The sequence below is a fragment of the Oncorhynchus mykiss genome, chromosome 18, assembly GCF_057628025.1.
Source record: "Oncorhynchus mykiss isolate SJ-2025 chromosome 18, ASM5762802v1, whole genome shotgun sequence".
Taxonomy (NCBI): Eukaryota; Metazoa; Chordata; class Actinopteri; order Salmoniformes; family Salmonidae; genus Oncorhynchus; species Oncorhynchus mykiss.
The window spans coordinates 76,495,247-76,508,510 of NC_143039.1; the positions used below are offsets into that span (position 1 = coordinate 76,495,247).

The 13,264-nt window shown below is 45.3% G+C and overlaps 1 protein-coding gene across 5 annotated transcripts in view; it reads left to right on the forward strand.

Moving 5' to 3' along the window:
• The window catches only part of fam49al (family with sequence similarity 49 member A, like), a 101,587-nt gene extending 89,768 nt beyond the window's left edge, over positions 1–11,819 (forward strand). For all 5 annotated transcript variants that reach the window (XM_090209426.1, XM_090209428.1, XM_090209430.1 and 2 more), the window contains 7 exons: positions 2,784–2,920; positions 4,011–4,088; positions 5,457–5,573; positions 7,076–7,155; positions 10,609–10,735; positions 10,882–10,952; positions 11,544–11,819. In XM_090209426.1, the coding sequence (XP_090065552.1) occupies positions 2,784–2,920; positions 4,011–4,088; positions 5,457–5,573; positions 7,076–7,155; positions 10,609–10,735; positions 10,882–10,952; positions 11,544–11,607 (674 nt within the window). In that variant the 3' untranslated portion in view covers positions 11,608–11,819. The remainder of the gene's footprint in view (positions 1–2,783; positions 2,921–4,010; positions 4,089–5,456; positions 5,574–7,075; positions 7,156–10,608; positions 10,736–10,881; positions 10,953–11,543) is intronic.
• Positions 11,820–13,264: the final 1,445 nt, after the last annotated feature.

A 13,264-nucleotide genomic window follows, 5' to 3' on the forward strand; every position in this document is an offset into this window, starting at 1 on the left:
CACAGTGCCTTTAAACACTTCCTCGTCCAGGTGAAGGGGAGCTGGATCAGGAAGTAGCGAATTAGACTCTCACAATGTTTGACTACAAGAAGAAATGCAGACCTTTACCAGTCCCCTCCACATCCCCATCTTCCTCTCCTGTAACGCAGACCTTCACCAGTCCCCTCCACATCACCATCTTCCTCTCCTGTAACGCAGACCTTCACCAGTCCCCTCCACATCCCCATCTTCCTCTCCTGTAACGCAGACCTTCACCAGTCCCCTCCACATCCCCATCTTCCTCTCCTGTAACGCAGACCTTCACCAGTCCCCTCCACATCCCCATCTTCCTCTCCTGTAACGCAGACCTTCACCAGTCCCCTCCACATCCCCATCTTCCTCTCCTGTAACGCAGACCTTCACCAGTCCCCTCCACATCCCCATCTTCCTCTCCTGTAACGCAGACCTTCACCAGTCCCCTCCACATCCCCATCTTCCTCTCCTGTAACGCAGACCTTCACCAGTCCCCTCCACATCCCCATCTTCCTCTCCTGTAACGCAGACCTTCACCAGTCCCCTCCACATCCCCATCTTCCTCTCCTGTAACGCAGACCTTCACCAGTCCCCTCCACATCCCCATCTTCCTCTCCTGTAACGCAGACCTTCACCAGTCCCCTCCACATCCTCATCTTCCTCTCCTGTAATGCAGACCTTCACCAGTCCCCTCCACATCCTCATCTTCCTCTCCTGTAACGCAGACCTTCACCAGTCCCCTCCACATCCCAATCTTCCTCTCCTGTAACGCAGACCTTCACCAGTCCCCTCCACATCCTCATCTTCCTCTCCTGTAACGCAGACCTTCACCAGTCCCCTCCACATCCTCGTCTTCCTCTCCTGTAACGCAGACCTTCACCAGTCCCCTCCACATCCCCATCTTCCTCTCCTGTAACGCAGACCTTCACCAGTCCCCTCCACATCCTCATCTTCCTCTCCTGTAACGCAGACCTTCACCAGTCCCCTCCACATCCCCATCTTCCTCTCCTGTAACGCAGACCTTCACCAGTCCCCTCCACATCCTCATCTTCCTCTCCTGTAACGCAGACCTTCACCAGTCCCCTCCACATCCCCATCTTCCTCTCCTGCAGTTACTGAAGCACACGCGAAGACGGCAGTACTCTACTGATGATAGAAATACAATACGTAGAATTCCCATACAGTGGCTCTGTGATGAGGAAGGATGTACCATTTGCTACCTGTTTAGAAAACTGAGAAAAGTCACAACAGTCTGAGAGGTGACGCAAGCAGTACACCCACAACCCACAGGACATTACCAGGAACATTCTCTCTACTCACTCTATATCTACTTATTATATATCTAGCTAGTCTACTGGATATCTATGTAGCTCTCCAGTGGGCTAGCAGCAGGAGGAGAGAGATTATAGTTTTTTTTATCTATTATATATCTATGCTCCAGTAGCTCTGGGGTAGCAGCAGCAGGAGGAGGGAGAGTGGAGTTTCTATTAATTATATATCTATGCCCCAGTAGCTCTGAGCTAGCAGCAGGAGGAGGGAGAGTGGAGTTTCTATTAATTATATATATATGCTCCAGTAGCTATGGGCCAACAGCAGGAGGAGGGAGAGTGGAGTTTCTATTAATTATATATCTATGCTCCAGTAGCTATGGGCCAACAGCAGGAGGAGGGAGAGTGGAGTTTCTATTAATTGTATATCTATGCTCCAGTAGCTCTGAGCTAGCAGCAGGGGGAGGGAGAGTGGAGTTTCTATTAATTGTATATCTATGCTCCAGTAGCTCTGGGGTAGCAGCAGCAGGAGGCGGGAGAGTGGAGTTTCTATTAATTATATATCTATGCTCCAGTAGCTATGGGCCAACAGCAGGAGGAGGGAGAGTGGAGTTTCTATTAATTGTATATCTATGCTCCAGTAGCTCTGAGCTAGCAGCAGGAGGAGGGAGAGTGGAGTTTCTATCAGTTATATATCTATGCTCCAGTAGCTCTGGGGTAGCAGCAGGAGGGGGGAGAGTGGAGTTTCTATGAATTATATATCTATGCTCCAGTAGCTCTGAGCTAGCAGCAGGCGGAGGGAGAGTGGAGTTTCTATTAATTATATATCTATGCTCCAGTAGCTCTGAGCTAGCAGCAGGAGGAGGGAGAGTGGAGTTTCTATCAGTTATATATCTATGCTCCAGTAGCTCTGAGCTAGCAGCAGGAGGAGGGAGAGTGGAGATTCTATCAGTTATATATCTATGCTCCAGTAGCTCTGAGCTAGCAGCAGGAGGAGGGAGAGTGGAGATTCTATTAATTATATATCTATGCTCCAGTAGCTCTGAGCTAGCAGCAGGAGGAGGGAGAGTGGAGTTTCTATCAGTTATATATCTATGCTCCAGTAGCTCTGAGCTAGCAGCAGGAGGAGGGAGAGTGGAGATTCTATCCAGGCCGTCTCAGATAAAACACATCAGTACTGTATTTATAGAAGAGCTGTTGAATAGTTAATGATTCAGAGGGAAGGGATTGGTCCCCACGGGACAGGCTGAGCCATTACTTTGACAGAGCTACATGCATCTATACCGTGGTCTGGGTTCAATAGCATGTGAATGGACACCATAGTGAGGGATATGATTAGGACAAGGACACAGGAATGCAGACAATACTATTTATGAATCGCATGTGTGTAATGTGGCTATAAGACAGTTCTGAGGAGCCACGAGCTCTTATGAAAACTTACATGATCAGCTGACTGAATACTAATGGTAATGATACTAATGTTATGTACATGTGTCTTTGTAGAAAATGCCTTGCGTAGCCTGTTGGAGGCGCTGACGAGCCCTCCCTACGCTCCCATGCAGCACCTAGAGAGAGAACAGGCCCTGGCCAAACAGTTCGCTGAGATACTCCACTTCACCCTCAGCTTCGACGAACTAAAAGTGAGGAGGAGGAGGAGCAAGGGATTTGGGAGGAGGAGAGAAAGAGGGAGGGAGGGAGGGAGGGAGGGGGGAGGGAAAAGTGGTCCTTACCTTCATTACACTTCATATCCCTTTCCTATACATACTTCTACTTCCTGTTGTGAATGACCAGTCTTTCTCCCCATCCTGTTGTGTTGTGAATGACCAGTCTTTCTCTCCATCCTGTTGTGTTGTGAATGACCAGTCTTTCTCCCCATCCTGTTGTGAATGACCAGTCTTTCTCTCCTTTCTGTTGTGAATGACCAGTCTTTCTCCCCATCTTGTTGTGTTGTGAATGACCAGTCTTTCTCTCCATCCTGTTGTGTTGTGAATTACCAGTCTTTCTCTCCTTTCTGTTGTGAATGACCAGTCTTTCTCCCCATCTTGTTGTGTTGTGAATGACCAGTCTTTCTCTCCATCCTGTTGTGTTGTGAATGACCAGTCTTTCTCTCCTTCCTGTTGTGAATGACCAGTCTCTCTCCTTCCTGTTGTGAATGACCAGTCTTTCTCTCCTTCCTGTTGTGAATGACCAGTCTCTCTCATTCCTGTTGTGAATGACCAGTCTTTCTCTCCTTCCTGTTGTGAATGACCAGTCTTTCTCTCCTTCCTGTTGTGAATGACCAGTCTCTCTCATTCCTGTTGTGAATGACCAGTCTTTCTCTCCTTCCTGTTGTGAATGACCAGTCTTTCTCTCCTTCCTGTTGTGAATGACCAGTCTCTCTCATTCCTGTTGTGAATGACCAGTCTTTCTCTCCTTCCTGTTGTCCTTCAGTGGGACACTAGGTCATCTTAAGAGTATAAAGTACTGGTTTTAACTGTACTTATTCTAGCCACTGTCCATCTTTGTCTCCCTCTCCCTCCCCCTCCTCTTTCCCCCCACCTCCCTCTCCCCCTCCCTAACCCTCTCTCTCCCCCGCCTCCCTTTTCCTCTCCCCCTCCATCTCGCTCCCTCTCTCTCCCACCCTCTCTCTCCTTCTCAACCTCCCTCCCTCTCCTTCTCCCCCTTCCTCTCTCTCCGTCTCACCCTCCCTCTCTCCTTTCCCCCTCCCTCTCTTTCCCCCTCCCCCTATAGATGACAAACCCAGCCATTCAGAATGACTTCAGCTACTACAGGAGGACAATCAGTAGAAACAGGCTGAACAACCAGCAGGTAAGATCATCAGTAGAAACAGGCTGAACAACCAGCAGGTACATGTTGGCCTGTGCTACATTGGTGCCTTTAACCTGGATCACTTGGCTAATCTGTCAGGCAGTTGCTAGGGTAACAGTGTTCATTACAAACTGTTACCATAGTCACATGTGAAAAAGATAAAAGCTACTCATCAACACAGTGTTTACTCATCAACACAGTGTTTACTCACCAACACAGTGTTTACTCATCAACACAGTGTTTACTCATCAACACAGTGTTTACTCATCAACACAGTGTTTACTCATCACCACATAGTACAGTGTTTACTCACCACCACAGTGTTTACTCATCAACAAATAGTACAGTGTTTACTCACCAACACAGTGTTTACTCATCACCACAGTGTTTACTCATCACCACAGTGTTTACTCATCACCACATAGTACAGTGTTTACTCACCACCACAGTGTTTACTCATCAACACATAGTACAGTGTTTACTCACCAACACAGTGTTTACTCATCACCACAGTGTTTACTCATCACCACATAGTACAGTGTTTACTCACCACCACAGTGTTTACTCATCACCACATAGTACAGTGTTTACTCACCACCACAGTGTTTACTCATCACCACATAGTACAGTGTTTACTCACCACCACAGTGTTTACTCATCACCACAGTGTTTACTCATCACCACATAGTACAGTGTTTACTCACCACCACAGTGTTTACTCATCACCACAGTGTTTACTCATCACCACATAGTACAGTGTTTACTCACCACCACAGTGTTTACTCATCACCACATAGTACCGTGTTTACTCACCACCACAGTGTTTACTCATCACCACAGTGTTTACTCATCACCACATAGTACAGTGTTTACTCACCACCACAGTGTTTACTCATCACCACAGTGTTTACTCATCACCACATAGTACAGTGTTTACTCACCACCACAGTGTTTACTCATCACCACATAGTACCGTGTTTACTCACCACCACAGTGTTTACTCATCACCACAGTGTTTACTCATCACCACAGTGTTTACTCATCACCACATAGTACAGTGTTTACTCACCACCACAGTGTTTACTCATCAACACATAGTACAGTGTTTACTCACCACCACAGTGTTTACTCATCAACACATAGTACAGTGTTTACTCACCACCACAGTGTTTACTCATCAACACAGTGTTGACTCATCAATATATAGTACAGTGTTTTCTCTCTATGTAGATGTTTAATGAATTGCAAACAGGAAAAGCATTGAATGATGTCACATTAGATGACTTAATAATTCACAACAGTTAAAGTGGAATCCTGTGCCAAATATGCAAATGTTGCCCTGTTCAAAACCATCTCTCTCTGCTGCAGTTGGAGGCAGAGAACGAGGTGAACAATGAGATGGCCAATCGGATGTCTCTGTTCTATGCCGAGGCCACGCCCATGCTGAAGACCTTGAGTAACGCCACCACCAAGTTTGTGTCAGAGGTCAGTCACGACCCCTGTCCCCTTGTTCTAGTCCCTACTTCCTTCCCCCATCACACCCCTCCCTCTGGTTCTTATTGTTAACTAGCGCCAACTCCTGCCCCCTTAAACAAGAGCCAATACTAGTCTTTACGAAAGCTACCAATCCAAGTCAAATCAAATCAAATGTATTTATATAGCCCTTCTTACATCAGCTGATATCTCAAAGTGCTGTACAGAAACCCAGCCTAACACCTCAAACAGCAAGCAATGCAGGTGTAGAAGCACGGTGGCTAGGAAAAACTCCCTAGAATGGCCAAAACCTAGGAAGAAACCTAGAGAGGAAGCAGGCTATGAGGGGTGGCCAGTCCTCTTCTGGCTGTGCCGGGTGGAGATTATAACAGAACATGGCCAAGATGTTCAAAGATGACCAGCATGGTCATATAATTGTAATCACAGTGAACAAGTCAGGGTTCCATAGCCGCAGGCAGAACAGTTGAAACTGGAGCAGCAGCACAGCCAGGTGGACTGGGGACAACAAGGAGTCATCAGGCCAGGTAGTCCTGAGGCATGGTCCTAGGGCTCAGGTACTCCGAGAGAGAGAGAAAGAAAGAGAGAATTAGAGAGAGCCTACTATTATTCACACAGCACACCGGATAAGACAGGATAAGTACTCCAGATATAACAGACAGACCCTAGCCCCCCGACACATGAACTACTGCAGCATAAATACTGGAGGCTGAGACAGGTGGGGTCAGGAGACACTGTGGCCCCATCCGATGACACCCCCAGACAGGGCCAAACAGGCAGGATATAACCCACTTTGCCAAAGCACAGCTCCCACACCACCAGAGGGATATCTTCAACCACCAACTTACCATCCTGAGACAAGGCTGAGTATAGCCCACAAAGATCTCCGCCACGGCAAAACCCAAGGGGGGGCGCCAACCCAGACAGGAAGAACACATCAGTGACTCAACCCACTCAAGTGACGCACCCCTCCTAGGGACGGCATGGAAGAGCACCAGTAAGCCAGTGACTCAGCCCCTGTAATTGGGTTAGAGGCAGAGAATCCCATTGGAAAGAGGGGAACCGGCCAGGCAGAGACAGCAAGGGCGGTTCGTTGCTCCAGTGCCTTTCCGTTCACCTTCACACTCCTGGGCCAGACTACACTCAATCAAAGGACCTACTGAAGAGATGAGTTTTCACCCTATACTAGCCTCACCACACCCCAAGTCACCCTATACTAGCCTCACCACACCCCAAGTCACCCTATACTTGCCTCACCACACCCCAAGCCTGGTATTTACTCTCCGTCTCCCCCCAGGGGCCAGCGTAGGTATTTACTCTCCGTCTCCCTCCAGGGGCCAGTGTAGGTATTTACTCTCCGTCTCCCCCCAGGGGCCAGCGTAGGTATTTACTCTCCGTCTCCCCCCAGGGTTCATTGCTGGTATTTACTCTCCGTCTCCCCCCAGGGGCCATTGCTGGTATTTACTCTCTGTCTCCCCCTGCTGTCTGTGTTACAGAATAAGACCTTACCCATTGAAGACACCACAGACTGTCTGAGCACCATGGCCTGTGTGTGTCGCGTCATGCTGGAGACCCCGTGAGTAGCTCTCTTTTTCTCGTCCTTTCTTTCTCTAGTCCTGTCTTTCTCTAGTCCTTTCATTCTCTAGTCTCTTTCTCTAGTCCTTTCTTTCTCTAGTCTCTTTCTCTAGTCCTTTCATTCTCTAGTCCTTTATTTCTCTAGTCCTTTCATTCTCTAGTCTCTTTCTCTAGTCCTTTCATTCTCTAGTCTCTTTCTCTAGTCTCTTTCTCTAGTCCTTTATTTCTCTAGTCCTTTCATTTTCTAGTCTCTTTCTCTAGTCCTGTCTTTCTCTAGTCCTTTCATTTTCTAGTCTCTTTCTTTCTTTAGTCTCTTTCTCTAGTCCTTTCTTTCTTTAGTCTCTTTCTCTAGTCCTTTCTTTCTTTAGTCTCTTTCTCTAGTCTCTTTCTCTAGTCCTTTATTTCTCTAGTCCTTTCATTTTCTAGTCTCTTTCTCTAGTCCTGTCTTTCTCTAGTCCTTTCATTTTCTAGTCTCTTTCTTTCTTTAGTCTCTTTCTCTAGTCCTTTCTTTCTTTAGTCTCTTTCTCTAGTCCTTTCTTTCTTTAGTCTCTTTCTCTAGTCCTTTCTTTCTCTAGTCTCTTTCTCTAGTTCTTTCTTTCTCTAGTCTCTTTCTCTAGTCCTTTCTTTCTCTAGTCTCTTTCTCTAGTCCTTTCATTCTCTAGTCTCTTTCTCTAGTCCTTTCTTTCTCTAGTCTCTTTCTCTAGTCTCTTTCTCTAGTCCTCTCTTTCTCTAGTCCTCTCTTTCTCTAGTCCTTTATTTCTCTGGTCCTTTATTTCTCTAGTCCTTTCTTTCTCTAGTCCGTTCTTTCTCTAGTCTCTTTCTCTAGTCTCTTTCTCTAGTCCTTTCTTTCTCTAGTCTCTTTCTCTAGTCCTTTCATTCTCTAGTCCTTTCTTTCTCTAGTTTCTTTCTCCAGTCCTGTCTTTCTCTAGTCTCTTTCTCTAGTCCTTTCATTCTCTAGTCTCTTTCTCTAGTCCTTTCTTTCTCTAGTCTCTTTCTCTAGTCCTTTCTTTCTCTAGTCTCTTTCTCTAGTCCTTTCTTTCTCTAGTCCTTTCTTTCTCTAGTCCTTTCTTTCTCTAGTCTCTTTCTCTAGTCCTCTCTTTCTCTAGTCCTCTCTTTTTCAATCCCTCTCTACATTCTCTCCTTATTTTACTCCACCTCTCTATTTCTTACTGTCTCTCTTGCTGTGTGATTAGCTCCACTCTTTCCATCCTCTTTCCTTATCTCGTTATGTCATGTCATGTCATCTCATGACCTTCAGGCCAAGTGAAAGCTGAATCGTTTTCCCCATATTTTCATTGTCTTTCTTTTACCTCTTATCTTTATAATTCAATATACCAAATTAAAGCTACACTTGTTATGAATCCAGCCAATGTGTCAGATTTAAAAAATGCTTTACGGCGAAAGCAAACGATGCTATTATCTGAGGATAGCACCCCAGTAAACAAAGAGAGAAAAGCATATTTCAACCCTGCAGGCGCGACACAAAACGCAGAAATAAAAATATAATTCATGCCTTACCTTTGACGAGCATCTTTTGTTGGCACTCCAATATGTCCCATAAACATCACAAATGGTCCTTTTGTTCAATTAAATCCATTGATATATATCCAAAATGTTCATTTATTTGGCGCGTTTGATCCAGAAAAACACTGGTTCCAACTTGCGCAACGTAACTACGAAATATCTCAAAAGTTACCTGTAAGCATTGTCCAAACATATCAAACTACTTTTGTAATACAACTTTAGGTATTTTTGAACGTAAATAATTGATCAAATTGAAGACGGGATGATCAGTGTTCAATACCGGAGGAAAACAAAGTGGAGCGTGCTTTCAGGTCACGAGCCTCTAACAAAGACTACACTAGACTCGAGCCTCGTTCTGAACAGTCTTACTTCTTAATTTCTCAAAGGAAAAAACTCAACCAATTTCTAAAGACTGTTGACATCCAGTGGAAGCGATAGGAACTGCAGGAAAGTCGATTAGAAATCTGGATTCCCAATGAAAACCCATTGAAAAGAGAGTGACCTCAAAACAAAACAAAACTCTGAACGGTTTGTCCTCGGGGTTTCGCCTGCCAAATAAGTTCTGTTATACTCACAGACACGATTCAAACAGTTTTAGAAACTTCCGAGTGTTTTCTATCCAAATCTAATAATACTATGCATATCTTATCTTAGCTTTTGGGTCTGAGTAGCAGGCCGTTTACTTTGGACACGCTTCTTATCCGGACGTGAAAATACTGCCCCCTATCCCAAATACTGGTCCCAAAGAAGTTAAAGGCACAGTCAACTTAGTATATGTAAACTTCTGACCCACTGGAAATGTGATACAGTGAATTATAAGTTATAAAAAACCTGTCAGTAAACAATTGTTGGAAAAATGACTTGTGTCATGCACAAAGTAGATGTTCTAACCGACTTGCCAAAACTATAGTTTGTTAACAAGAAAGTGGTTGAAAAACCAGTTTTAATTACTCCAACCTAAGTTTATGTAAACTTCCGACTTCAGCTGTATATATATTGAAGAGGGCGGGGCTTTAGCCACGGCCATGTGGAAAGAAATGTGTCTGTTTTTTGCCAATTTTAACACACGCGTTGTTTGTGTACATGGATTCTATTATGTCGTATGTTTTTCCCCCTACACCATTTTACATCAAATGTATAGCAGACCCTCATGGCAAATTGGGTCAAATTTTTTTTTTATTTAAATCAACAAAGCTTGAGAAGACTGTCTTTGGTTTGGTTTGTTTGTCAATTAGGGTGAGCAGGGTGAAAACGTGGTCTGTAATTTGGTAAAAAGCCAATTTGACATTTGCTCAGTACATTGTTTTCACTGAGTCTGCTGTTAATGATAATGCAGTGGATTTTTCCAAGGTTGCTGTTGACACATTATTGGCGTGATAACTCATTATCATAAAAGTCATTATCCAAAAGAACATCAGCGTCTTAAAGCTGATTAAAGCAATAACAATCCCGCTCTCTTTCTCTCTCCCTTTCTCTACCCCCTTACTCTCTCACCCTCCCTCTGCCTCTCTCTCCCCCCTTACTCTCTCACCCTCCCTCTGCCTCTCTCTCCCCCCTTACTCTCTCACCCTCCCTCTGCCTCTCTCTCCCTCTTTCTACCCCCTTACTCTCTCACCCTCCCCTGCCTCTCTCTGCCTCTCTCTACCCCCTTACTCTCTCACCCTCCCTCTGCCTCTCTCTACCCCCTTACTCTGCCTCTCTCTCCCTCTCTCTACCCCTCCCTTTGCCTCTCTCACCCTCCCTCTGCCTCTCTCTGCCTCTCTCACCCTCTCTCTGCCTCTCTCACCCTCCCTCTGCCTCTCTTTCCCTCTCTCTCCACCCCCTTTCCCCCTTCCTCTCTCTATCTCTTCCCCCTCTCCCTTTCTCCCTCCCTCCCCCCACCTACCTCTCTCCGATCCCTTCCCCCTCCGTCCCTCTCCTCTCTCCATAGTGAGTACCGTTGTAGGTTCACCAACACAGACACCATGTTGTTCTGTATGAGGGTGATGGTGGGAGTGATCATTCTGTACGACCATGTCCACCCTGTAGGAGCCTTTGCCAAGACCTCCAAAATAGACGTAAGACACACAAACATCCATGTTTCTACTCTTATACTGCTTAAAATGCTGATTCTATCTGACCACACATGCCTTGATGTCCTCAAGTAGGGTGATGACCTCAGTCTAAAGCGGTGTGTATCTTTGGTTTGTGTGCGTGCGTACAGATGAAGGGCTGCATCAAGGTGCTGAAAGAACAGCCTTCCAACAGCGTGGAGGGACTACTGAACGCACTGAGGTGAGGAGAGAGGGAGGGAGAGAGGGAGAGAGAGAGGCAGAGAGAGGCAGAGAGAGAGAGAGAGAGAGGGAGAGAGAGAGAGAGAGGCAGAGAGAGAGAGGGAGAGAGAGAGGCAGAGAGAGAGAGAGAGGGAGAGAGAGAGAGGCAGAGAGAGAGAGAGAGAGAGAGAGAGGGAGGGAGAGAGGCAGAGAGAGAGGCAGAGAGAGAGAGAGAGGGAGAGAGAGGCAGAGAGGGAGAGAGAGAGGGAGGCAGAGAGAGAGGCAGAGAGAGAGGCAGAGAGAGAGGCAGAGAGAGAGAGAGAGAGGGAGAGAGAGAGAGGCAGAGAGAGAGAGAGAGAGAGGGAGAGAGAGAGAGAGAGGCAGAGAGGCAGAGAGAGAGAGAGAGGCAGAGAGAGAGGCAGAGAGGCAGAGAGAGAGAGAGAGAGAGGCAGAGAGGCAGAGAGAGAGAGAGAAAGGCAGAGAGAGAGTAGACAGAGAGACAGACAGAGGTAGAGAGTGTAGATTGTATGTACATATACTCGTCTCACGTGTCTTTCTCTCCTCCTGTCCTCTCCCCCCTTCCATCCTCTCTTCTCCTCCTCCTCCTCTCCAGGTATACGACCCGACATCTAAACGACGACAGCACCTCCAAACAAATCAGGGCTCTTCTCCAATGAGAGTGAGAGGAGCAGAGAGAGGGAAGGAAGATGAGATAGCGAACACGGAGGGAGATGAAGAAGAACGAGGGGAGAACAAACTGTGGTGTGCTGAATCCTGTTTGTTTACAAGAATGAAAAGCAAAATGATCCGGTCTGATAAGAAGCGCTGATGAAAAGAACAAGTCTATGTGTTGCTCATCATTCTGTCTCCCATTTTGTAAAAAAGAAAATGAAGGAAGAGAAACTATAGAGATATATATTAAAGAGAAAAATAGCGAAACAAAAAAAATAAACAAGTGTTACAAGATGGAAATAAGACTAAAGAAGAAGAACAACAAGGAAAAAGCTATATTAATAAGACTAAAGAAGAAGAACAACAAGGAAAAAGCTATATTAATAAGACTAAAGAAGAAGAACAACAAGGAAAAAGCTATATTAATAAGACTAAAGAAGAAGAACAACAAGGAAAAAGCTATATTAATAAGACTAAAGAAGAAGAACAACAAGGAAAAAGCTATATTAATAAGACTAAAGAAGAAGAACAACAAGGAAAAAGCTATATTAGAAAATCTACAGTCAGTAAACAAAACTCAAACAAACAAAAAACTGAAAATAAACACAAAAATATTAATATTCCGTACAACAACGTTAGTCTGAAAAATATTTTTGCACTGGTGTAGAATATAAACAACGCTGTCTGTTAGTCTCTAAGTAGCCGCTGTAAAGATTTAAACCAGGCTCCATTACAAACATTAAAGAATAAGACTGGGATTGACAAAACGGCCTGATTCCAAACCAATAGCTTGTCCCTTTCCAAAAGTCCTGACTCCTCCAATCTAAAAGGACTTGGAGTTATATGCAGTACAAATCCAAACAATCTGTCAGGTAGCCAACAAGGTCCTAGGGATCGGGATGAGGTATTGGTTTGGGACTGGGCACCTGTGTAGATTAGGCTCAGTCTCTGCATTGAGGGTCCATCCCAATCGTCTAAAAGGGCTTCCTCCACTCCTCACCCTCTCCTCATTTCCTCTCCTTCATCTGCACTGAACTGAAAACACAGGTGTTAAGTTAAGGTAATGTGATGGATACAAACCAGAAATGAGCTCTCACTTTGCTCAGCTCTTTCACATCATTGCAGATGAAGGAAAGTCAGAAAGGAGACATGGAGGGAAATCTATTTTAGCGTATTGAGATGCACCCAGACATTCCATGTTGATTTCCTCATCATACAACCACTCCTATTGATCCTAACCCCGCCCCCCCCCCTCCCATCCACTTGCATCGTAACCATGGGAGCTGTGGGTGTTCTTGGCACTAGTTACACCGTATATGGAGTTGGTGATTCAGACCTCTTTATGGTGCCAAAACCTTTTTATTATCCACATTAAAGTTCATACAACTTTTCATACAACAAGTGCCAAAGCTACTGCATCATCAGAAGGTGAGGATTGAGTTAAGGAGATAGTGACTACAACAAGCCTTGTAACACTGCTTGATATCTCTCTTTAGGGGGTTAAGGAGATAGTGACTGACTACTAGATCTCTCTCTTTAGGGGGTTAAGGAGATAGTGACTGACTACTAGATCTCTCTCTTTAGGGGGTTAAGGAGATAGTGACTGACTACTAGATATCTATCTTGAGGGGGTTAAGGAGATAGTGACTGACTACTAGATAT